This window comes from Macaca fascicularis, chromosome 16 (genome assembly GCF_037993035.2).
Source record: "Macaca fascicularis isolate 582-1 chromosome 16, T2T-MFA8v1.1".
In the NCBI taxonomy this organism is placed as follows: Eukaryota; Metazoa; Chordata; class Mammalia; order Primates; family Cercopithecidae; genus Macaca; species Macaca fascicularis.
Window position 1 is genome coordinate 68,786,456 of NC_088390.1, and position 27,124 is coordinate 68,813,579.

The window sequence follows — 27,124 nt, forward strand, 5'->3', positions numbered from 1 at the left end:
ATCATAAGCCTAAAGGTAAAGTCAGCGTTGACAAAAATGGAAATACCATTTTTAAACAAAATTTTTTAATTCTCAAATTTCCAACCCCTGAATAGATTAACTTACTAGATAATAGATTGTCTTGAAGGAAAGAAGAATGCTTTAAGCTTTACTCCTGCATTGTGAAATGTAGATTTTTATTGTTTATAGGATAAATAGTAGTAGCTATATTAATTCAATTCATGAGCATTGGACTTGGAAAAATGAACTTCTAGGGAAATATTTTGGAATAATTGACTTTTCAGTTTCTATTTCAGAATTTAAGGCCCTTATATCATTTTTCCATAAATCTTTTTGACGCCTTTTTATCTTAAAGATAATGGGAAGACTGATTTGAATACGATGATGGATGAAGTTAAAAATGTTACAGGTGAGTGAGATGTTACAGTAAATACTGCATTGTGTGATCTTAAAGTTTTATATGGAACTATATTTTTAACCCAATAATGTTTCTTCCACTCATTTATTTAACAATTATTTATAGAGTATTTACCACATGCCAGACATTGTTCTAGGCATATAGGCTACATCAGTAAATAGTACGAAGGTCGCTGCCTCCTGGAGCTTAGATTCTAGCGGGGGAAATAAGCAATAAACAATAAACATTAAACATAAGTACATTATATAATATGTTAGAAAGTGATATATGCTCTGGAAATAAGTGAAAAGTAGATAAAGGAGATTGGGAGAGCAGGGTGTGTTGGGGAAAGAGGCAGGTGTGTTTTTAAACAGATAATCAGGCCTTCTTGAGAAGGTGACATTTGAGTAAACACTTGAAAGAGGTGAGGGTTTTGACATGTGGGGATTTCTAGACAAAAAGTGTTTCAGACAAAGGGGACAAGGACAAAGGCAGGAGCATGCCTGGTATATTCAAAGAACAACAAGAAGGTCAGTGTAGCTGAAGCTGAGTAACTAAGTAAAAAAGTAATAGGGAGACTGGACACGGTGGCTCACACCTGTAATCCCAGCACTTTGGGAGGCCAAGGCAGGCAGATCACCTGAAGTCAGGAGTTCAAGACCAGCCTGGCCAACATGGTGAAACCCCATCTCTACTAAAAGTGCAAAAATTAGCCAGGAGTAGTGGTGCATGCCTGTAGTCCCAGCTACTCAGGAGCCTGAGGCAGGAAAACCACTTGAACCCAGGAGGCAGAGGTTGCAGTGAGCTGAGATCAGGCCACTGCACTCCAGCCTGGGTGATAAAGCCAGACCCCATCTCAAAAACAAAGTAATAGGGGATGAGAAGAGAAAAGTAATGGGTGCATTACTTATTTTTGAAAACCCTGCAAGGACTTGGGCTTATTTTCTGAGATAAACAGAAAGCTATTTTAGGGTTTAAAACCAAGGTGTAATATGATCTGACCTATGTCAGGGGAGAGGGGAGGGGAGGGGAGGAGAGACGGTAGGGGAGAGGGAGGGGAAGGGAGGGTAGGAAAGAGGGGAGGGGAGGAGAGGGGAGGGGGAGTGGAGATGGGAGGCGAGAAGGGGGAGGGGGAGGGGAGGGGAGGAGAGAGAGGAGAGGGAGAGGAGAAGAGGAGAGGGGGAGTGGAGATGGGAGGGGAGGGGGGAAGAGAGGGGAGGGGATGGGAAGGGGAGAGGAGGGAATGGGGGAGGGGAGGGGGAAGGGAAGGGGAGGGAAGGGGAGGGGAGGGGAGGAGACAGGGGAGAGGGAGGGGAGAAGAGGGGAGGGGAGTGGAGATGGGAGGGGAGGGGGGAGGGAGGAGAGGGGAGGGGGGAGGGAGGAGAGGGGAGGGGAGGGGAGGAAGCAGGGAAACCATTTTGAGGGCCTTTAGAGGAAGCAATGTTAGGGATGCTGGTGACATAACCAGAGTAGAAGGCAATGGCTGGATTCTGGACACATTTTTTAAAGAGTCAAAAGAATTTTCTGGAGGATTAGATACAAAGTACTAGATAAAAGAAGAAGTCAAGAATGGTTCTAAAATTTTTGTCTTGAACAACTAACTAAAAGGATAGTCTTGCCATTAACTGAGATGAAAAAAGTTACCAGTAGTACAAGTTTGGGTGGAAGAAAATTAGGAATCCAATTTGGGACATTTTGAGATAACTAATAGACCTCCAAATGCAGATGTCAAGTACAAGCTTACTAAACAGATTCAAATTCAAGAAATATATCTTGGGTAAAAATATAAAATTGAAAGTCATAGGCATATAGATGGTATTTAAAGCCATGAGATTGAATGAATTCACTCAAGGAGTGAGTATAAGTGAAGAAGAGAAGAGGACTAAAGAATGAAACCTGGAGTACTTCAATATTAAGAGGTGCTGAAGATGAGGAGTAGCCAGTGATGTAGGTGGAAAACCAAGATAATAAGGTACCCTGAAAACCAGATGAGGAAGATTAAGTTGGGTACCCCCAGAAAACAAACCCTGAAATGAGGATTACATATACAGGTAGTTTGCTTGGGAAGTGAGCTCAGGGGAGCAGAGAAGTGAGACATAGATAAAAGCAGCCAATAAAGTGTTTATCAAACAAGTTACCATTGCAGGTAACTGGAGCTTAATCGCACTGGGGAATATCTGGTAAATGACATGGCCTCAAGAGAGGGGTAATAGAGCTAGGTTATTTTCACACCAACTCATATCAGTCATTGGTTAAAAACTGCTTAAGGGGCCAGGTGCAGTGGCTCACGCCTATAATCCCAGCACTTTGGGAGGCCGAGGCAGGCAGATCACAAGGTCAGGAAATCAAGACTATCCTGGCTAACACAGTGAAACCCCATCTCTACTAAAAAAAAAAATACAAAAATATTAGTCGGACGTTGTGGTGGGTGCCTGTAGTCCCAGCTACTCGGGAGGCTGAGGCAGGAGAATGGTGTGAACCTGGGAGGTGGAGCTTGCAGTGAGCCGAGATCGCGCCACTACACTCCAGCCTAGGTGACAGAGCAAGACTCTGTCTCCGGAAAAAAAAAAAAAAAAATGCTTAAGGGAGGGGAAAGCAGTATTATTCTGCTGGCATTTCTACCCATCTAAGCATAGGCAGTGTGGACTCTGGCAGCTGAAGAAATCCCTCAGACAAAGAGATACTAGTAACTGAAAGTGAAAGTGAACAAGCATGCATTGATATGAGGGGATATGAGCAGGGCATCTATAGCATCTGCTACAGTTACCAGACAAGAAGGCAAATCAATAGTCAAATGCTGCTGATAGGTCAAGTAACATGAGAACCGAGAATTGACAATTGCATATAGCCACACAGAGGTCACTGGTGATATCCAAAAGAGAAACTTCAGGTAGTGAGATGGAAAGAAGCCTAAGTGGAATGAGTCTGAAAGAATGGGAAGATAGGATTTAGAAACTGTGTGAATATCTAAGGCGTTTCACTGCAAAAGAGAGCAAAGTGGAATAAGGGGATAAGTAAAGTGGTGAAAATGGTGGTAAGAGAAGGCTTCTTTTTTTGATTAAAGAGATGAAGTAGTAATCAAGTGAAAGAAGAGGAAATAGTGGTTTGAAAAGAGGAAGGAAGGTGTGAAGTAGTTGTAAAGAAGAGTAGGAAAATTAAGGAACCAGCAAAGTATAGTATGATTGCTCCAGGGCATTAAAGACCCACTTGAGGTTCACGATCATCAATGTAAAGTGAGGACAGTCAGCATAGTTTGCTTTAGTTCTAGTTAGCTACATGGCTGCAGGCACAGAGTAGTAGAGACTTGCATTTAACCAGCAATGGGGTTTTGTCAAGTGAGTATATTAAAAGCAAGAACAGAGTAACTTAAAGCCAATCTTCTGCAAGATGTAAATACACTTAAAGCTTTCCTTACTCACTGATGCTTTTACCTTCCTAGTCCTTTGTGGGTTCATCCTTCTTAGTGATATCAACAAAAGCCAGTCTTTGTCTAAAAGTTTGTTTATTTTACACTCATCTTTGAATCATAGTTTGACTGAATCTAGACTTGTAGATTGTCATTCTATCTTAGAACTCTAGAAACTAATGATGCTTTTTGTTGTTGTTGTTGTTGTTGTTGTTGTTGTTGTTGTTGAGATGGAGTCTCACTCTGTCGCCCAGGCTGGAGTGCAGTGGCGCCATCTCGGCGCTACAATCTTTCTACAAATATTTGAACTTCTATTTATCAAAAAAAAAAAACTCTGTTTCCACCTAATAAGATACAACTATTCTTCGTATAAATGAAGATATTCTTTCTCACCCTTTCCACAGAATGAAGAGAAATAAAGTTCCAACAGTCCATCTCAGGGAGATAGTCATACTATCTCTGACCTGTGTTAATTACTTACAAAATTTAGTTACAGCGCTATCTGAATATTCTGTTACCTAAAGTCTAAATTGTAAAGTTAACCTATGACAAAACTAATATTTTTTTTTTTTTTTTTTGAGACGGAGTCTCGCTCTGTCACCCAGCCTGGAGTACAGTGGCCGGATCTCAGCTCACTGCAAGCTCCGCCTCCCGGGTTCACACCATTCTCCTGCCTCAGCCTCCCGAGTAGCTGGGACTACAGGCGCTGCCACCACGCCCAGCTAGTTTTTTGTATATTTTAGTAGAGACAGGGTTTCACTGTGTTAGCCAGGATGGTCTCGATCTCCTGACCTCGTGATCCAACTGTCTCAGCCTCCCAAAGTGCTGGGATTACAGGCTTGAGCCACCGCGCCCGGCCCAAAACTAATATTTAAATTAAAAATGGAAAGAAGGAAAAGAAAATATATACCATGTGCACGTGTGCACACACATATATACACATATAGACACATACATATACACACACTATATATAATGTATTCATATATTGATTGTTTTCTGGACTCTTTTTGCTGTTAAAATAAACTGTCTTAATTGGGTGTGTTTGTTTGTTTGTTTGTTTGTTTTGGAGGAGGACAGAGTCTTGCTGTCTGGAGTACAGTGGTGCAATCTCAGTTGACTACAACCTCCGCCTCCTAGGTTCAAGCAATTCTCCTGCCTCAGCCTCCTGAGTAGCTGGAACTCCACGCACAAGCCACATGCCTGGCTAATTTTTGTATTTTTAGTAGAGATGGGGTTTCACCATGATGGCCAGGCTGGTCTCAAACTTCTGACCTCAAGTGATCCATCCACCTTGGCCTCCCAAAATACTGGGATTACAGGTGTGAGCCACCACACCCAGCCTTAATTATTTATTAATAGCTACTTTTTCTCTTGTAACTTTTAAGATTATCTCTATCTTTGAAGTTTTCATTATAATGTCCCCAAGTATACACTTATTTTCATTTTCATTTTCTGCTCAAGACTTGTGATTCCTGAAACTAAAAGTTCAGGCCTTTCATCAATTCTTGAAAATTTTCAGCCTTTATGTTTCAAATATTACCTCTCTTTTTCTTTTACTTTTAGAAACTCCCATTATGTATATGATGGACCTTCTTATTCTGTCTTTCCTATCTTTTTTCCATATTTTCCACTTTTTATATTGTTCTCCTAATTTTTAGAATTTCTCAAATCTCTCTTCCAGTTCACTAATTCTCTCTACAACTCCATCTCACACTGTTTATTGAAAATGCCAATAACAATTTATTTCTAGATATTGTTTTATATCTTTTGCACACTAGCCTGTTCTTTTCCTCAATTTCTTATTCTTGTGCTTCTATCTATGCCCTTTCTTTCTCTTTAATGGGTTTAATTTATTTATTTATTTGAGTCAGAGTCTCATTGTGTCACCCAGGCTGGAGTGCAGTGGCATGATCTCAGCTCACTGCAGCCTCCACCTCCTGAATTCAAGCGATTCTTGTGCCTTAGCCACCCAAGTAGCTGGGATTACAGGCATGTGCCACCACACCGAAATAATTTTTTTTGTATTTTTAGTACAGACAGGGTTTCACAGTGTTGGCCAGGCTGGTCTCGAACTCCTGGCTTCAAGTGATCCACCTGCCTCAGCCTCCCAACATGCTGGAGATTACAGATGTGAGCCACCGTGCCCAGCCTCTTTAATGGGCTTTAAATATGCAGTATTTCAAATCTGTGTCCCTATCATGTGCCCAAGAATGCTTGGGCCTTAAAACAAAGCTGTTGCCAAATCTGGTCAGATAACCCACTAGATAACCCTAGTGGGTTATCTTCACATCAAATTGAGTATATATCTCAGCACCATAGGAAAGGTTAATTTAAAAAAAAAAAAAAAGACAAAAAAAATTGAGTACATATCAACCTGACTCTTAAAACCCTCTCTATTTTCTGAAACCAAAAATTTTTCTTTCTTTCCGACAAACTCAGCCATCCATCTACAATTATTTTGTCATTTTTAAATCCATTTTAGATATTTGTAGCAAGTAGGATGTCCTACTCTATTGTTTTGCTGGAAACAGAAGTTGTGTTCATAATTTCTAAGTAGTTTATGATCTCAGTTTCAACTTATTTAACTCAGCAGTTATTTAAAGTATTTTATTTACAATTTCCAAGTAGAGAGGATTTATTAAAACTGTTTCTGTGATTGATTTTACATTTTTTCTTCTTTTATTTTTACTTTTATTATTATTATTATTATTATTATTATTATTGAGACGGAGTCTCACTCTGTCACCAGGCTGGACTGCAGAACGATTTTGGCTCACTGCAACCTCCATCTCCCAGGTTCAAGCAATTCTCCTGCCTCAGCCTCCCAAGTAGCTGGGACTATAGGAGCACACCACCACGCCCAGCTAATTTTTGTATTTTTAATACAGACAGAGTTTCACCATGTTGGCCAGGATGGTCTCAATCTGTTGACCTCGTGATCCAGCCGCCTTAGCCTCCCAAAATGCTGGGATTACAGGTGTGAGCCACCACACCCAGCTGACTTTAAATTATAATTAGAATATGACTAATATACTTTTTGCCTTCGAGTAATTTGTTGAGATTTAAATTTTTGTCTTAAAACATGATCAATTTTAGTAAATGTTGCAATAATATTTGCCAAAAAAGTCATAGTCCTGCTTGTTAATTATGATTTTTTTTTGAGACAGAGTCTCCCTCCATCACACAGGCTGGAGTGCAGTGGCCCAATCTCTGCTCACTGCAACCTCTGCCTCCAGGGTTTAAGTGACTGTCCTGCCTCAGCCTCCTGAGTAGCTGGAATTACAGACACATGCCACCACACCCAGCTAATTTTTGTATTTTTATAGAGCCAGGGTTTTACCATGTTGGCCAGGCTGGTCTCGAACTCCTGACCTCAAGTGATCTGCCCACCTCAGCTTCCCAGAGTGCTAGGATTACACGCATGAGCCACCACACCTGGCCTAATTATGTTTTATATATTGAGCAGTTTCAATGTCAGTTTTACCCCTTCAAAAATTTTGTTTTATTCACATAGTAAACACTCAGTAATGATCAAGTGAATGAACTCTCTGAAGTTTCAATCAGTAATGTATTTTGCTTTGCTGACATTCAAACAATTAATTAACTCATTCTACATTTAGTTGATCATTGGCTATGTGCCAGGCATTATGCTAGATTTTGAGAGAAAGATATGATCCCTGACTTCCCAAGTTTACAACGTAATTATATAAATGTAAATTCACTCAAGGTGAAATATATCACAAGGAGTCAGATTTTATTGTCATTTTTAACTTACCCCATAATTAAGGCAAAAGAACAAGAGGGAAGGGGATAGGGAGGACTAAAAAGAAGAAGAAAGAAGAAAAAGAAAATTAAAAGTAGTGGTGTTCTTGTAGTAGTCAAATTATTTATATTAACCATGAAACAGCTCCCAAATTATTGAAAAATTATACAATTTCTATTTTACTTATGATATGATATTGTTTTATCATTGTAAGAGATTTTATTTTACTTAGGTTAAAAGAAAAATTTCTGACTCCCCTCCTTGACTCTAAATAGCTAAACAAGGCCTGGTACAGTGGTTCACACCTGTAACCCTAGCACCTTGGGAGGCCAAGCCATTTGGATCACTTGAGGCCAGGAGTTCAAGACTAGCCTGGGTAACACAGGGAGACCCTATCTCTACAAAAAGTACAAAAAATTAGCCCTGCGTGCTGTTGCACGCCGTAGTCCCAGCTACTCCGAGGGCCTGGGGCGGGAGGATTGCTTAAGCCTAGGAGGTCAAGGCTACAGTGAGCCATGATTGTGCCACTGCACTCCAGCCAGGATGGCAGAGTGAGACCTTGTCTCAAAATAGTAAATAAATAAATAAATAGTTAAACAAGCTTTTACTGTGCTTTACTCTTCCCCCAGCAGCTGAGGATTAGATATATACACACACACACACATTATATATAATTATATATATACAAACACAGGTACATATATGTGATATATAATGTTATATGTAGTTATAATGTTATATGTTAATCATAATTACTTCTGTTATATGTTGATTATAATTACATATAATGTTGTATATAATTTGATATAGTTTGGCTGTGTCCCCACCCAAATCTCAACTTGAATTGTGTCTCTCAGAATTCCCAAATATTGTGGGAGGGAACCATGGGGAGTTAATTGAATCATGGGGGTCAGTCTTTCCCATGCTATTCTCATGATAGTGAATAAGTCTCATAAGATCTGATGGGTTTATCAGGGGTTTCTGCTTTTGCTTCTTCCTCATTTTCTCTTGCCGCCGCCATGTAAAAAGTGCCTTTCACCTCCCACCATGATTCTGAGGCCTCCCCAGCCAGGTGGAACTGTAAGTCCAATTAAACCTCTTTTTCTTCCCAGTCTTAGGTATGTCTATCAGCAGCATGAAAATGGACTAATACATAATTATAATGTCATAATATAAAATATGACATAATTCTTATATTCTCACCTATGACTATTTCCCTTCCTCTAAAGGAGAGAAGATTCATGCTGGGGATGTGAAAAATGTTCTGGAAAACATGGGAATAGAGATCACAAATAAGGAGCACAAAAAGCTTCTGAAAACTCTGCCAGTTTCTGGTAAGCATTTACATGTATTCTGCTTCACTGATGTCTAAAAATATATTCATTCAACACTTACTGAAGATCATTGTCTATGTGGCACTATCTAAAACCTGAGAGCGCAGGGACCATGTCTGATTCTCCAAGTCCTTACCCTCTTGAAAACTTCAAAGAGGTTGGTTTTAAGGTTTTGTGTTAGAAATTCTAATATTTGAAACAGTTGTGTCAATTAAAAATGTTTTTTAAAAGGCCCAGTCCTAGCATTTCTAAAAATCCTATTATTATTATATTGGTTTAGGAAACATGAACCTCTTCAGTCAGAAGTCCTATCATAAGACAATTTCTTTTGCCCTAGGAAAAAGATAAGACTTAAGGTATAAACTGAAAAAAAAGTAAGAGCAGAAGGGGTAGAAAAGGTGAAGAAAGAAAAGATGAAGGTAAATTAGAGAGGGGAAAGCAAGAAAAGAAAGGCTATGTGTAGTACAGCACTGTAGGGCACTATTAACAATAGTTTGTATTCTATCCAGTGGATAGGTTCACTACACTGAATTATATCTTTCATTTCATTGAGATTGAATTGTAACAAATTTCTAAATTTTCCCTTCCTGTAAGTATATATTTTAATTTTTATGAATCTCTGAAAGCATTATTAATCATGTTTTATCCTACAGCTGATAAAAAGGTGTTTAAGAAAGAATTATTGGATGGTGTGAAATCCTTCAGAGGTAAGTGAGGAAAAGGATAAGGACAATAATATTTAAGATTGTTCTAATTGGTTTTTTCTGATTACATAAATAAGCAGAAAATTATGCATTTTATTCAACAAATACTCAAGTGTCTACTAGATGCTGGGTATTTGAGAATAATCTGGAATATATATAGTAGCATACAGAAAAAAATGTAATTACCCACAATTTCAAGTAATGTTACCTTTTCTGTTACAGATATCTCTGATCTTTTTCCTGTGCATATATATGTATTATGAAACTCTTACTAGAAATGTTATATGTCCTGCATTTAATCCTAAAATTTTAGTGTAATAATTTCACCATGTTATTTAAAACTTCTTTGTAAACATCATTTTAATAATTATATCATCTAGTTGTATTATAATTTACTTAATCATTTTTCTCTTGTTGAACATTTACTTAGTGTTTTTCTCTTATATGTCTCTGATCTTCATACATAAATCTTGATCCAGCTTTAAAGTCATTTTCTTTGGATATATTCTTCCAGCAGGAATTTGCACCTCCATACATAGTATTACCATCATGCCCTAACCACAGTACTTTATTTTTATATTTTTTATTCTTGTTCATTTGATGGATGAAAAACTTGAATTAATTTGATGAAAAAATGAATCTAATTATTGTTCTGATTTTTTTGTTATCAATAAAGTTGAAAATGTTTTTATATTGGTGATATGTAGCTGTGGTCCCAGCTACTCAGGAGGCTGAGGCAGGAGGATCACTTGAGCCCAGGAGTTTGAGGCTGCAGTGAGCCTGGATGGCAAAGCCAGACCCTGTCTCAAAAAACATATTAAAATAAAAACAATTTTTAAATCAGCTTTGTATTTTTATATTAGTCCATTTTCATGCTGCTGATAAAGACATATCTGAGACTGGGCAATTTAGAAAATAAAGAGGTGTAATGGATTTACAGTTCCATGTGGCTGGGGAGGCCTCACAATCATGGTGGAAGGCAAGGAGGAGCAAGTCACACCTTACATGGATGGTGGCAGGCAAAGAGAGAGAGCTTGTTCAGGGAAACTCCCCATTATAAAACCATCAGATCTTGTGAGTCTTATTCACTATCACAAGAGCATGAGAAAGACCTGCCCCCGTGATTCAGTTAACCTCCCACCAGGTCCCTCCCACAACACGTGGGAATTCAAGATGAGATTTGAGTGGGGATACAGCCAAACCGTATCAATTGTTTTATATTTAAATCATGGAATTCTCACAAGGATAGTGTTGTTTTCTCTTTAATGGAAAAGAAAGCTTAATTTGAGAATTTTTTCATTCATCAAACAGACTGGCATAGTGTTGGGAGTGTGGTGGGGGAGGGGCTACACAAAGCAGAAGATAGTTCTTACTTTATTTATTTATTTATTTATTTATTTATTTTTGAGATGGAGTTTCACTCTTGTTGCCCAGGCTGGAATACAATGGCACAATCTCAGCTCACTGCAACCTCCACCTCCCATGTTCAAGCGATTCTCCTGCCTCAGCCGCCCAAGTAGCTGGGATTACAGGCATGTGCCACCACACCCAGCTGATTTTGTATTTTTAGTAGAGATAGGGTTTCTCCATGTTGGTCAGGCTGGTCTTAAACTCCCAACCTCAGGTGATCCGTCCACCTCAGCCTCCCAAAGTGCTGGGATTACAGGTGTGAGCCACCATGCCCGGCCGATAGTTCTTACTTTCAAAGAGTTTATAATCTACTTAGAGAACAAATTATATACGTAAAATCACTCATAGAAAATTTTGATCAGGACCATAAGACAGGGCAAGAAAAAGATTTAAGCTGGGTGTGGTGGCTCACACCTGTAATCCCAGCACTTTGGGAGGCCATGGTGGATGGATCACGAGGTCAGGAGTTCGAGACCAGCCTGGCCAACAAGGTGAAACCCTGTCTTTACTAAAAATACAAAAATTAGCTGGGCATGGTGGCACACACTTGTAGTCCCAGCTATTCAGGAGACTGAGGCAGGAGAATAGCTTGAACCCAGGAGGCAGAGGTTGCAGTGAGCCAAGATCATGCCACTGCACTCCAACTTGGGTGACAAAGCGAGACTTTGTCTCAAAAAAAAAAATTAAAAAATTAAAAAAAATTTTTTTAAACATACATAAAAAAGGAAAAAATTTTTCAGAAAAAAAATGTTTTATATCATTATATCTTTTAATCTATTAGAGTCCAAACATTGTTTCTATTAATATAAATGACCTCTTTATAGATTAAACATTAGCACATTGTCATATCTATTGTAAATATTTTCCCAATTCGTCATCTGCATTTTATTGTATTTTTACAACAGCTTTATTGAGATATAGTTCATATACCATACAATTAACCTACTTAAAATATATAATTCAGTGGATTTTAGTACACTAACAGAGTTGTACAGTATCACCACAATCAGCTTTAGAATATCTCAGCACTGCAGAAAGAAACTGAATACCCATTAGTAGTCACTACTTATAACCGCCAACTCTTGCAGACCTAGGCAACTACAAATCCACTTTTTATCCATTATGTTGTATTTTGATATATGGCCACTTTTCATGTTTATGTGTTTAATTTTATCAGTCATTTCTTCTGTGATTGACTTTTAAGTCCTTTACAAGCTAACCAGTATGTGAAGAATCACATATACTTAGTTTTCTTTGTTTTTCTATTATTTCACTTTTTACATTTAATTATTCAATTTATCTGAAATATATATTGACTCTTTTTAAATCCCCATATTTCAGAATGATTTGATTAAAACTACACCAATAGTTTTCAGTAATTTTCCCCCATTGACTGGAGTCCTCCTTTATGTACAATTACACTTGGGAGATAATTTATTATTACTGTAGCAAGTTTCAAATCTTACTTTTTGACAGAATAACATGATTTGGTTGTTATCTCTAATTCATCAGAAATGCCAAACTCTTTACTTCTCCTCCTCAATATAAACTTCTCCCAGAAGTTTAATTTTGGAAGCATAGTCTGTTCCTGACTCCCACTTGACTTGCTGTAAATAGCTTTTCTGCTTTCATTTCTGAGTAGGGGTTGAGAGTATGTATTTTTCATTTTATGACATCCTTATCTACTTTTTCTTGTTTCTGTGAAGGAGGGCAGGTTAATGTCAATGACCTAACGAGTGTTTTACAAAACACTGGGTTCAGACTCGAAGAAAAAGAAATCAAGGACCTGAAGAGTCACCTGCCAGTGACTGGTGAGCATTTAAGACACCTTTATCCTGTAGATAATGACTAGTCTACTGTGAAAGCAAAGAGTAAGACATATTGGAGAGAGAAAAACTGGGGACAGAGATAAATAATTTAAGAGACTGTTAATAAGGTACAGGTGATAAGGGCCTTACCTGGGAACCACACATATGTGCGGAAGACTGATTTGATGTGGTGGGTGAAAGGGAGGGAGCTACCAAAGTGTAAACCAGAAGTTTATCACTTATATGACTGCCAAAAAACAATTTTTAAAAACAGGGAGAAGGATAGCAGGGGAAGCAGAATGAAGAAAAATCTTTGAAATACAGTTGAATTGAGGTATTTATAGGACACTCAGTATCAGACAATTGAAAATGCATTTCCTAATTATTAGTGTTATTCATCTTTAAACAAGGTACATCAAACCATAAGAATCATCACCAGGGTTAAAATAGTGTCTCAGAGTGTCTCTATGAGGACAAGAATACTAAAAGAATGGAAAGATAGAATAAAGGAATATTTGAGAGATAAAGAATGGAATAAAAGAGTAGGATAAGGAAGAAAGAGATAACAGAAAGAGATGAGGGGAGGGTAAGAGAAAATAAAAAGGATAAGAAGAGATGATGAAAAGATACATCCATCTTTTATAGATATAGACCAATCTCCTTTTTTGAATTATTTTTATATATACTTTTTTATTATTTCAATAGTTTTGGGGGAACGGGTGGTATTTGGTTACATGGATAAGTTATTTAGTGGCAATTTCTGAGATTTTAGTGCACCCATTACCCGAGCAATGTACACTGCACCCAATGTGTAGCCTTATCCCTCACTCCACTTCTAACCTTCCCCTCGAGTCCCCAGAGTCCATTATATCATTCTTATGCCTTTGCATCCTTATAACTTAGCTCCCACTTATAAATGAGAACATACAATGTTCATTTTTCCATTCCTGAGTTATTTCACTTAGAATAATGGTCTCCAACTCCATCCAAGTTGCTGCAAATGCCATTATTTCATCCTTTTTATGGCAGAGTAGTATTCCATGGTATATATATACCACATTGTCTTTATCCATTCATTGGTTGATCGGCATTTAATGTGGTTCCATATTTTTGCAATTGCAAATTGTGCTGCTATAAACATGCATGTTCATATGTCTTTTTCATATAATAACTTCTTTTCCTCCGGGTAGATACCCATAAGTGGGATTGCTAGATCAAATGGTAGATCTACTTTTAGTTCTTTAAGGAATCTCCATACTGTTTTCCATAATGGTTATACTAGTTTACATTCCCACCAACAGTATAAAAGTGTTCCCTTTTCACCACATCTACACCAACATCTATTATTTTTTGATTTTTAAATTATGGCCATTCTGGTACTGGTACCAAAACAGAGATACAGACTAATGGAACAGAATAGAGCCCTCAGAAATAATACCACACATCTACAACCATCTGATCTTTGACAAACCTGACTAAAACAAGAAATGGGGAAAGGATTCCCTATTTAATAAATGATGCTGGGAAAAAACTGGCTAGCCATATGTAGAAAGCTGAAACTGGATCTCTTCTTTACACCTTATACAAAAATTAATTCAAGATGGATTAAAGACTTAAATGTTAGACCTAAAACCATAAAAACCCTAGAAGAAAACCTAGGCAGTACCATTCAGGACATAGGCATGGGCAAGGACTTCATGACTAAAACACCAAAAGCAATGGCAACAAAAGCCAAAACTGAGAAATGGGATCTAATTAAACTAAAGAGCTTCTGCACAGCAAAAGAAACTACCATCAGAGTGAACAGGCAACCTACAGAATGGGAGAACATTTTTGCAATCTACCCATCTGACAAAGGGCTAATATCCAGAACCTACAAAGAACTCAAACAAATTTACAAGGAAAAAAAAAAAAAAAAAACATCAAAAAGTGGGTGAAGGATATGAACAGACACTTCTCAAAGGAAGACATTTATGCAGCCAACAGATACATGAAAAAATGCTCATCATCACTGGCCATCAGAGAAATGCAAATCAACAACACAATGAGATACCATCTCATGCCAGTTAGAATGGCAGTCATTAAAAAGTCAGGAAACAACAGGTGCTGGAGAGGATGTGGAGAAATAGGAACACTTTTACACTGTTGGTGGGACTGTAAACTAGTTCAACCATTGTGGAAGATAGTGTGGCGATTCCTCAAGGATCTAGAACTAGAAATACCATTTGACCCAGCCATCCCATTACTGGGTATATACCCAAAGGATTATAAATCATGCTGCTATAAAGACACATGCACAAGTATGTTTATTGTGGCACTATTCACAATAGCAAAGACTTGGAACCAACCCAAATGTCCATCCATGATAGACTGGATTAAGAAAATGTGGCACATATACACCATGGAATACTATGCTGCCTTAAAAAAGGATGAGTTCTTGTCCTTTGTAGGGACATGGATGAAGCTGGAAACCATCATTCTCAGCAAATTATCACAAGGACAAAAAACCAAACACCGCATATTCTCACTCATAGGTGGGAATTGAACAATGAGAACACTTGGACACAGGAAGGGGAACATCATACACCGGGGCCTGTTGTGCGGTGGGGGGATGGGGGAGGGATAGCATTAGGAGATATACCTAATGTAAATGATGAGTTAATGGGTACAACACACCAACATGGCACATGTATACATATGTAACAAACCTGCACGTTGTCCACATGTACCCTAGAACTTAAAGTAGTATATACATATATATAAATATGGCCATTCTTGCAGGAATAAGGTGGTATCACCTTGGGGTTTTGATTTGCATTTCCCTGATCATTAGTGATGTTGAGCATTTTTCATATATTTGTTGGCTGTTTGTGTATCTTCTTTTGAAAATTGTCTATACATGTCCTTTACACACTTGTTGATGGGATTGTTTTTTCTTGCTGATTTGAGTTCCTTGTAGATTCTGGATGTTTGTCCTTTGTTGGATGCATAGTTTGCAAAGATTTTCTCCCACTCTGTGAGCTGTCTGTTTACTCTGTTGATTATTTCTCTTGCTGTGCAGAAGCTTTTTAATTAAGTCACATCTATTTATCTTTCTTTTCATTGCATTTGTTTTTGGGTTCTTGGCCATAACATCTTTCTGTAAGCCAATGTCTGGAAGAGTTTTTCCGATATCATCTTCTAGAATTTTTATGGATTCGGGTCTTAGATTTAAGTCTTTGATCCATCTTGAGTTGATTTTTGAATAAGGTGAGAGATAAGGGTCCAGTTTCATTCTCCCACGTGTAGCTTGCCAATTTTCACAGCACCATTTGTTGAATAGGGTGTCCTTTCCCCACTTTGTGTTTTTTTTTTTTTTTTTCGTTCGTTTTGTTCTGTTTGTAGATATGGGGTTTCACTGTGTTGGCCAGGGTCCTGGCCTCAAGTGAGCTGCCTGCCTTGGCCTCCCAAAGTGCTGGGATTACAGGCGTGAGCCACCATGCCTGACCTCTTGATGTTTTTGTTTGCTTTATTGAAGATCTGTTGGCTGTAAGTATTTGGCTTTTTTCTGGGCTCTCCATCCTGTTCCATGCCTATTTTTATACTAGTACCATGCTGTTTTGGTGACTATGGCCTTATAGTATAGTTTGAAATCAGGTAATGTGATTCCTCCAGATTTGTTATTTTTGCTTAGTCTTGCTTTGGCTATGTGGACTCATTTTTGGTTCCATATGAATTTTAGAATTGTTTTTTCTAGTTCTGTGAAGAATGATAGTGGTATTTTGATGGGAATTGTGTTGAATTTGTAGATTGCTTTTGGCAATGTGGTCATTTTCACAATATTGAATATACCCATCCATGAGCATGGGATGTGTTTCCATTTGTTTGTGTTGTCTATGATTTCTTTCAGCAGTGTTTCGTAGTTTTCCTTGTAGAGTTCTTTCACCTCCTTGGTTAGGTATATTCCTAAGCGGTTTTTTTTGTTGTTGTTGTTGTTTTCAGCTATTGTAAAAGAGGTTGAGTTCTTGATTTGATTCTCACCTTGGTTGCTGTTAGTGTGTAGGAGAGTTACTGATTTATGTGCATTAATTTTGTATCCAGAAACTGCTGAATTATTTTATCAGTTCTAGGAGCTTTCTGGAGGAGTCTTCAGGGTTTTCTAGGTGGACAATCATGTCATCAGCAAACAGCAACAGTTTAACTTCCTCCTTATCGATTTGGATGCCCTTTATTTCTTTCTCTTGTCTGATTGCTCTGGCTAGGACTTCCAGTACTATGTTGAAGACAAGTGGTGCAAGTGGGCATCCTTATCTTGTTTCAGTTATCAGAGGGAATGCTTTCAACTTTTCCCCATTTAGTATTATGTTGGCTGTGGGTCTGTCATAGATGGCTTTTATTGCATTGAGGTATGTCCCTTGTATGCCAATTTTGCTAAGAGTTTTAACCATAAAGGGATGCTGGATTTTGTCAAATGCTTTTTCTGCATCTATTGAGATGAGGATGTGATTTTTGTTGTTAATTCTGTTTATGTGGTGTACCACATTTACTGACTTGCATATTTTAAACCATCACTGCATCCCTGGTATGAAATTCACTTGATCATGGTGGATTATCTTTTTGATATGTTGTTGGATTCGGTTAGCTAGTATAGTATTTTATTAAATATTTTTGCATCAAGGATACTGGTCTGTTGTTTTCTTTTTTGGTTATGTCTTTTCCTGGTTTTTGTATTAGGGTGATACTGGCTTCATAGAATGATTTAGGGAGGAGTCCCCCTTTCTCTATATTTTGGAATTGTGTCAATAGGATTCGTACTAATTCTTCTTTGAATTTCTGATAGAATTCAACTGTGAATCCATCTGGTCCTGGACTCTGATTTTGTTAGCAATTTTTTATTATCATTTCAATCTTGCTGCTTGTTATTGGTCTGTTTAGAGTTTCTGTTTCTTTCTGGCTTAATCTAAGAGGGTTGTGTATTTCCAGAAATGTATCCATATCCTCTAGGTTTTCTAGTTTATTCATATAAAGGTGTTCATAATAGCCTTGAATGATCTTTTGTATTTCTGTAGTATCAGTTGTAATATCTCCTATTGTGCTTCTAATTGAGCTTATTTGGATCTTCTCTCTTCTTTTCTTGGTTAATCTTGCTAATGTCTATCGATTTTATTTATCTTTTCAAAGAATCAACTTTTTGTTTCATAATTATTTTGTATTTTTTTGTTTCGATTTCATTTAGTTCTGCTCTGATCTTGGTTATTTCTTTTCTTCTGCTGGGTTTGGGTTTGGTTTGTTCTTGTTTCTCTAGTTCCTTGAAGTGTGTCCTTAGATTGTCTGTTTGTGCTCCTTCAGACTTTTTGATGTAGGCATTTAAGGCTATGAACTTTCCTGTTAGCACTGCCTTTTCTGTATCCCATCACTATTATCATTTAATTCAAAGAATTTTTTAATTTCCATCTTGATTTCATTGTTAGCCCAATAATCATTCAGGAACAAGTTATTTAATTTCCATGTATTTACATCAAACCCCTTTGAGAGTTTATTTCCAATTTTATTCCACTGTGGTGTGAGAGAGTACTTGGCTATTATTTCAATTTTCTTAAATTTGTTGAGACTTGTTTTATGGCCTATCATATGTTCAACTTGGAGAATGTTCCATATGCTGATGAATAGAATATATATTCTGCAGTTGTTGGGTAGAAAGTTCTGTAAATATCTGTTAAGTCCATTTGTTCTAGGATATAGTTTAAACCCATTGTTTCTTTGTTGACTTTCTGTCTTGATGACCTGTCTAGTGCTGTCAGTGGAGTATTGAAGTCCCCCATTATTACTGTGTTGCTGTCTGTCTCATTTCTTAGGTCTATTAGTAATTGTTTTATAAATTTGGGAACTCCAGTGTTAGGTGCATATATATTTAGGATTGTAATATTTTCCTGGACAAGTCCTTTTATCACTATATAATGCCCTTCTTTGTCTTTTTTAACTGCTGTTGCTTTAAAGTTTGTTTAGTCTGATACAAGCATAGCAAGTCCTGCTCTGTTTTGGTGTCCATTTGCATGGAATATCTTTTTCCACCCCTTACCATAAGTTTATGTGAGTCCTTATGTGTTAAGTGAGTCTCCTGAAGGCCCAGATACTTAGTTGATGAATTCTTATCCATTCTGCCATTCTGTATCTTTTAAGTGGAGCATTTAGGTCATTTACATTCAACATTAGTATTGAGATGTGAGATACTATTCTGTTCATCATGCTGTTTGTTGCCTGAATACCATGTGTGGTTTTGTGTGTTTGTTTGTTTGTTTTTATTGTGTCATTGTTTTATAGGTCCTGTGAGATTTATGCTTTAAGGAGGGTCTATTTTGATGTATATTTTGGTGTATTTTAAGGACTTGTTTCAAGATTTAGAGCTCCTTTTAACAGTTCTTGTAGTGCTGGCTTGGTAGTGGTGAATTCTCAAAGCATTTGTTTGTCTGAAAAAGACTGCATCTTTACGTTATTTATGGAGCTTAGTTTCACTGGATACAAAATTCTTAGCTGATAGTTGTTTACTTTAAGGAGGCTAAAGATAGGCCCCCAATTCCTTCTAGCTCGTAGGTTTCTGCCAAGAAATCTGCTGTTAATCTGATAGGTTTTCCTTTATAGATCACCTGGTGCTTTTGCCTCTTGGCTCTTAAGATTCTTTCCTTCATCCTAACTTTGGATAACCTGATAACTGTGTGCCTAGGTGATGACCTTTTTGTAAAATAAATTTCCCAGGTGTTCTTTGAGCTTCTTGTATTTGAATGTCTGGATCTCTAGCAAGTTCAGGGAAGTTTTCCTCAATTATTCCCTCAAATATGTCTTCCACACTTTTAGATCTCAGTGGCAACAGGGCTGAGATCTTGCCCCAGGTTATAAGCCTCCCCACTGAGAAAGCCAGCAGGGGTCTCAGACCTCACCCTTCCCCACCTGCCCACATCATCAGCTGTGGTTTCTGCACTCCTGTCTGTACTTCCCATTTGCTCCCCTCTGGATTCTGCTCAGGAAAATTCATGCTCAGTTGAAATTACTACAAAGTTCAACTAGGAGCTTCCTTCACCCTGTGGCCCCTCCCCAGTTCCACTGGCTGCCTTCCCCAAGAACGTCTATGAAATAAGGCCAGGAATGGCTTCCTTGGGCTCAAACTGGGGACCAGAAGTGCCTACAGGGCTCTTCCTACAGCTTCTTCTATTTTTATATTTTGTTTGGCTCCCTAAATCCATTTCAGCTCTAGGTAAGGTTAAATCTTTCTCTGTGATCTGGATTTTCAGGTTCCCCAGAGGGGACGTGTGTTCAGAGGCAGACTTTTCCCCCTCTCACACTTTAGGAACTCACAATTTCTCAGCTTAGACCAATAAAAAAAAAAAAAAAAAAAAACAGCATAACTGTGATAGTATTGGGGCTCAGTTGAAAAGACTCTGAAGAGAAGGAGGGAAGAAGTCTATTCTTTCTTCAACTGAGCTTGATAGCTAACATTAGTAAGGATGCAGACCACCAAGAATCTTGATTGGCATAAAACGCTGGCTTCAAGTTTATAACAGCATGGAACACCATAGACTAGAAAGGTTATCTTTTACTAAGGCAGGACTTCATTATTCAAGGATCAAGGTCCTGATTTTTGAATACATTTTTTTCTTTTATTGATTCATTCCACAAATATTTATTGAATGCCAGTAATGTGTCAGCATTGTGATGATACTGCTGTATTTACTTGGCAAATGTTTATACTATATCTGGGTAATGTATTTACTAGAAACTAAGAATCGTTAGGGGTACAAGGGCAGCAGAGATATGGTGTCTGCCCTCAGAGGAGCTTATAGTCTTGGGAAAATACAAGAGAACTAGGAAACATAGGGTATCAGGATCTTCTAGGCTAAATGATAAATATGCACTGAAGTTGGATGAGGAAACAACAAGCAAACTGAGTATTGTCTGTTATTGCATGTACTCTCTAACCTAGGGGTTCTCAAACTTTTTGGTCTCAAAAATTCTTTATGTGGCTGGGCACAGTGACTCATGTCTGTAATCCTCCCACTTTGGGAGGCCGAGGTGGGAGGATTTATTGAGCCTGGGAGTTTCAGACCAGCCTGGGCAACATAGAGAGACACTATTGTTAAAACTCAATCAATCAATCTATCAATAAATTTTTAAGACTTCATGCTGTTCATATGGGTACATATTAATATTATATTAGAAACAAAAACACATTTAATAATACTTATATAATAATTCATTTTAAAATAACAACATGGTTTCAGGGATCTGGCAGGGCCTTTGTCTCCTTGCACCCACAAACTGTGCTTAGCTCCACTCTTCACTGCTCCATGCCCTCCACTCAGGGAGGCCCAGGTGACTGCCACAGCCCCTGTCTTCTGCGACCTTCAGGAATTGGAAGATGCCATAGGCAGGATGCCAGGACACTCAGAAGTAGGAGATGGGCTAATGGGGACTGAGGACCATTAACCTAAAATAATAAAAAAGTCAGAATCAATTCCTCCTCCAAGATGGATGACTAGATGCAGCCTTAATTTTTTGGAATAGTTTCAGTAGGAATTATACCAGCTCTTCTTTGTACATCTGGTAGAATTCAGCTGTGAATTTGTCTGGTCCTGGGCTTTTTTTGGTTGGTAGGCTATTTACTGATTCAGTTTCAGAGCTCAATATTTGTCTGTTCAGGGAATCAGTTTCTTCCTGGTTCAGTTTTGGGAGGTATATGTGTCTAGGAATTTATCCATCTCTTAATAGGTTTTCTAGTTTGTTTGCACAGACATGTTTGTAGTTTCCGATGCTTATTTTTATTTCTGTGGGGTCAGTGGTAACACCCCCTTTGTCATTTCTTATTGTGTTTATTTGGATCCTCTTTCTCTTCTTTATTAGTCTAGCTAGTGGCCTTTTTAATTTTTTCAAAAAACCAACTCCTGGCTTCGTTGATCTTTTGAATGGTTTTCAGAGTCTCAATTTCCTTCAGTACAGCTCTGATTTTGGTTATTTCTTGTCTTCTGCTAGGTTTGGGGTTGGTTTACTAGTCTTGCTTCTCTAATTCTTTCAGTTGTGATGTTAGGTTGTTAATTTAAGATCATCCTAACTTTTTGATGTGGGTGTTTAGTGCTATGAATTTCCCTCTTAACACTGCCTTAGCTGTATTCTAGAGATTCTGGTATGTTGTATCTTTGTTCTCATTAGTTTCAAAGAACTTATTGATTTCTGCCTCAATTTCATTATTTATGCAAAAGTCATTCAGGAGCATTGTTTAATTTCCGTGCAATTGCATGGTTTGAATGATTTTCTTATTTCTGACCTCCTTTTTATTGCACTGTGGTCTGAAAGTGTGTTTGGTATTTTGGTTCTTTTTTATTTCCTGAAAATTGTTTTATGTCCAATTATGTGGTCAATTTTAGAGTATGTGCCATGTGGCAATGAGAAGAATGTATATTCTGTTGTTTTGGGGTAGAGAGTTCTGTAGAGGTCTGTAAGATCAATTTGGTCCAATGTTGAGTTCAGGTCCTGAATATCTTTGGTAATTTTCTGCCTCAGTGATCAAATACTGTCAGTGGAGTGTTGAAGTCTCCCACTGTTATCATATGGGAATCTAAGTCTCTTCGTAGGTCTCTAAGAATTTGCTTTATGAATCTGAACAGTCCTGTGTTGGGTACATATATATTTAGAATAGTTATGTCTTCTTGTTGAATTGAACCCTTTACCATTATGTAATGTCCTTCTTTGTCTTTTTTAATCTTTGTTGATTTAAAGTCTATTTTGTCTGAAATTAGGATTGCAACCCCTGCTTTTTCCTGATTTCCATTTGCTTGGTAGATTTTTCTCCATCCCTTTATTTTGAGCCTATGGGTGTCATTACATGTGAGATGGGTCTCTTGAATACAGCATACCATTGGATCTTGCTTTTTTTTTATTCATCTTGCCACTCTGTGCCTTTTAAGTGGGTCATTTACCCCATTTACATTCAAGATTATTACTGATATGCGTGGATTTGATACTGTCATTGTGTTGTTAGCTGGTTGTTATGCTGATTTGTTTAAAAAACCACATTTATTAATATCACCATCATTCTTATTAAAATAATATTTAAGTATTGGGAAACTATCAAGTCATAGTACAGATAATAAGGTTTCCAAAATTCAAATTGCTCTTCAAAAGCTTGAACTTAACCATTAAAACATCTGTTGTTAGGTTTTTTTCTTAAAATGATGGAATTACTTTGTTCATTTTCAAGAAGGTGTCTGGCAGATATCCAACTCTGAAAAACTATATTTTATCCATTAGTCATTTTTCTCCAGTGAAAATGGTATCCCATGAAAAAGCAACTAGTTTTCTTGCAACTCAAACAATCATACAAGTTCTTTTCCTCAAGAAATCATCATAGTTCAGATTGCAGCCAAAGTGTTTCATGCACTGAAGGGTTAATATCTAATAAAAATTAATAACTTTTGCTGCTTTGCCAAGGACATCTTACTACAAGTATGTACAGTGAAGGATGCAGTGACTGCTAGTACAGTTAGTTGTCACTGCCTTCATTCATGCAAATACGCAGCAGTTTTGTCCAACATTGCTTTTGCACCATCAGTACAAATGTCAACACAGTGAAAATGGCCAAGGGTATTGGGTGAATATAGAGGTCCATGACCCACACATTGAGAACACTTGCTCTAACACATCTCAGCCTTGCACTTAATGCAAGAGAACTAGATCTGAAAGGGAGAGGACTGACCTGTAGGATGGTGCTAACTTCAAACAAACAAAACTTCACTCACCATAATGCTCTGAATATTTTTAACAGCTAACAGTTTGTAAAATAAAAGCAAGCATTCAATTAAGTTGAATGAATATATACTTAAAGCTTGAATCTTTTTTCTTCTAGTATGTGCTCCTTTGGATTGAAAAAATAATAAAAATTCTAGAATAATACATTAAAAATTACTGTAATTCTGTTCACTAAATTTCAATTTAAGAATTTTATATAATTTTTTAAGTCTCAGTAGCTTCAACTCTGAATCTAAATTCTGAGTTTTCTTACAGAAAATGAAAAGGTTGACCTGGATGTCTTGATGGATGCAGCAAAAGCTTTTACAGGTGAGTGGGAATTTATATAAGACATAATAAAATTGAGATCTTAATGCTTTGTAGATAACTACCTTTTAAAGCAGTATTTTACCTCCTCCAGAAATCACTGATAAATTCATTCTGCTTTTTCACCATTTATTGATAATTTTGACTTGTTGACAACATTTTGGAATATTAAAAATTTAGGAAAAGTGTGGGTACTCTCGAAAAGAGGTATTAACTTGTCTAATGTGTAGGCCAATAATGTGTTCATTTCACTAGTGTTTAAAGAACCAAAATATTGGTGAACACAGTGAATCTCAGTGTGAAGTTTTCACAGAAGGAAATGTGATCACTATGAACAATTAGTCCCATAATTCAGGCCATGAAGCAGAAACAGAAGTATTACTTGCAGGTAGAATTACATAGATTCTATATACCATCTGTCTTAGTCCATTCATGCTGCTATAACAAAATATCACAAACTAGGTGATTCAAAAACAATAGAAATTTCTTTCTCAAAGTTCTAGGGGCTGAAAAGTCCAAGATCAAGGCACATTTGATGTCTGGTGAGGGTTGCTTTATGCTTCAAGATGGTGCCTTAAACATTGTGCCCTCACATGGGGAAGGGCAGACAGGCAAAAGAAAAGGGGGCTGATTGTTGTATGAGACCTCTGTTATATGGGCCTTAGTCCAATTCACAAGCGAGGAACCCCTATAACCTAACCACCCCTAAAGGCCCTACCTGTTAATACTGTTGCATTGGGGGTTAACTTTCAACATGAATTTTGGAAGGGACACAAACATTCAAGCCATAGCGCATCATAAGTCACTGAGCAGTTATGCCACCCCCCTGTTACTCCATGCTATCCCAGCTCGTACCCAGAACAGAAGTGTCATCTGTTTATTTGGATTAAAGAATGCTTTCAGGTACTGAACCTCAAAATAACTCTATGTAAATGAAGTCAACTCATGTATTTATACCTCATTGTGCAGTTAGAAATAGTGCTATACTGGATTATATTTTTTATAACTAGGAATAATTAAATCTCTTAATATTGTCTTCTGAAACAATTCCCATCTATTCAAAGGAGAAAAGGTTGAAGCTGATAACCTTAAAAATGTGCTGAGAAACATGGGGATCGAGCTAACAGAAAAAGAACACTCGATGCTGTTAAAAACTCTGCCAGTCTGTGGTGAGTATTTAGCATACCATCATGGCATGGAGCTGTGGTATCGTAGGCTCCTGGACAAGAACTGTGAGAAACCCGCTGTGTTAGTCAGGGTTCTCTAGAGGGACAGAACTAGTGGGGGAGAGAGAGAGACAGAGAGAGAGAGAGAGAGGAATTTATTAAGGAGTATTAACTCACACAATCACAAGGACCCACAATAGGCCGTCTGCAAGCTGAGGAGCAAGGAGAGCCAGTCCAAGTCCCCAAACTGAAGAACTTGAAGTCCAATGTACAAGGGCAGGAAGCATCCAGCATGGGAGAAAGATGTAGGCTGGGAGGCTACGCCAGTCTTGTCTTTTCACATTTTTCTGCCTGTTTCATATTCTAGCCACACTGGCAGCTGATTCGCTTGTGCCCACCCAGATTAAGGGTGGGTCTGCCTTTCCCAGCCCACTGACTCAAATGTTAATCTGCTTTGTCAATACCCTCACAGACACACCCAGGATTAATACTTTGCATCCTTCGATCCAATCAAGTTGACACTCAGTATTAACCATTACACCCCCTAAGGAATGAAATTCTGGCATAAGAAACCCAGTTCTTGGCCAGGCGTGTTGGCTTACACCCACAATCCCAACACTTTGGGAGGCCGAGGTGAGCAGATCAGCTGAGGTCAGAAATTTGAGACCAGCCTGGCCAACATGGTGAAACCCTGTCTCTACTAAAAATACAAAAAAATAAACTGGGCATGGTGACAGTTGCCTGTAGTCCCCTACTTGGGAGGCTGAGGCATGAGAATCACTTGAACTCGGGAGGCAGAGGTTGCAATGAGCCAAGATACTGGGCAATACAGTGAGATGCCATCTCAAAAAAAAGAAAGAAAGAAAGAAACCCTATTCTTGTCACTTGTGTTTTAATTTGGAAATGAGAAAGTTCTCTCTTTTGCATTCAGCCAGTAGACCTCTGCTAAATATTTTAATAGCTACACAGCTAAATTTTTCTGTAGCCCCCTGATGCATCCAACATTCTCAGTCCCTCCCCTGTTAGCCCTCCTACCTCCCCACAATCCATCAATTAAAACAGAAAAACACCTGAGAGCAGGGGCCTCCAGGACTGTGTGCTTGTACTGTCAGTATCCAACCTGGTCAGCAGCACAAACAGCCCCTCAAAAGTTCCACCTCCAGGGCACTTGCGCAGAACTACCCATAAAGACCCCAGAGGTCAGCCTGTGCTTCAGAACTGTGCCTCCTGCCCAGTCCTAGAGACCCTGTGTAGATATCCTTTCCTTCCATCGCTCTTTTCCCCAATTTTCCCCAGGCAAGAGTAAGGCTAAACATTGCCAAGGGGGATAGTGCCCTTGAGGCAGAAGTAGCACCCTGGGCAGCAAATGCTCAGTACCCATTTGAATTCATCCCCATATTCTTTTTTTTTTTTTTTTTTTTCTGACGGAATCTCACTCTGTCGCCCAGGCTGGATATATAACTTGGAATAATTAAATCTCCAGCCCAGGCTGGAGTGTAGTGGCACAATCTCGGCTCACTGCAACCTCCATCTCCTGGGTTCAAGCGATTCTCCTGCCTCAGCCTCCCGAGTAATGGATTACAGGCACCCGCCACCATGCATGGCTAATTTTTGTATTTTTAGTAAAGATGGGGTTTCACCATGTTGGCCAGGCTGGTCTTGAACTCCCAACCTCAAGTGACCCGCCCGCCTTGGCCTCCCAAAGTGCTGGGATTACAGGCGTGAGCCACCATGCCTGGCCCACCCCATATATTCTTAAAGCTGTGGTTACTCATTTTGTCTAGCATTTCCTTCAGATTGTTCTCTCAAAGGGTCAGTTATGAGAATTGCAGCCTTCTTAGGAGTTTGGTTCTGAGAGAGCAGGAAGGAGAATGCAGATGGACTGTATCGGAGACTACTACAGACACATGCCAGGCATTGAGGGGTTTTTCAGTACTACATATTCTCCTGCCATAGGATGGAGCCTGAGGTGGGGTGGTGCATAAGCCCTCTGTTCTCTATTCTAATTGAATTTCACCTCTGTTTATGGAAAGAGTTTGTTCAGAAAACAACAG

The 27,124-nt window shown here is 38.3% G+C and overlaps 1 protein-coding gene across 1 annotated transcript in view; it reads left to right on the forward strand.

Moving 5' to 3' along the window:
• The window catches only part of EFCAB3 (EF-hand calcium binding domain 3), a 137,155-nt gene that overhangs the window by 37,082 nt on the left and 72,949 nt on the right, over positions 1–27,124 (forward strand). Inside the window, exons 10-15 of the mRNA XM_065531815.1 lie at positions 356–409; positions 8,799–8,903; positions 9,557–9,610; positions 12,724–12,828; positions 23,854–23,907; positions 24,969–25,073. Of these exons, the coding sequence (XP_065387887.1) occupies positions 356–409; positions 8,799–8,903; positions 9,557–9,610; positions 12,724–12,828; positions 23,854–23,907; positions 24,969–25,073 (477 nt within the window). The remainder of the gene's footprint in view (positions 1–355; positions 410–8,798; positions 8,904–9,556; positions 9,611–12,723; positions 12,829–23,853; positions 23,908–24,968; positions 25,074–27,124) is intronic.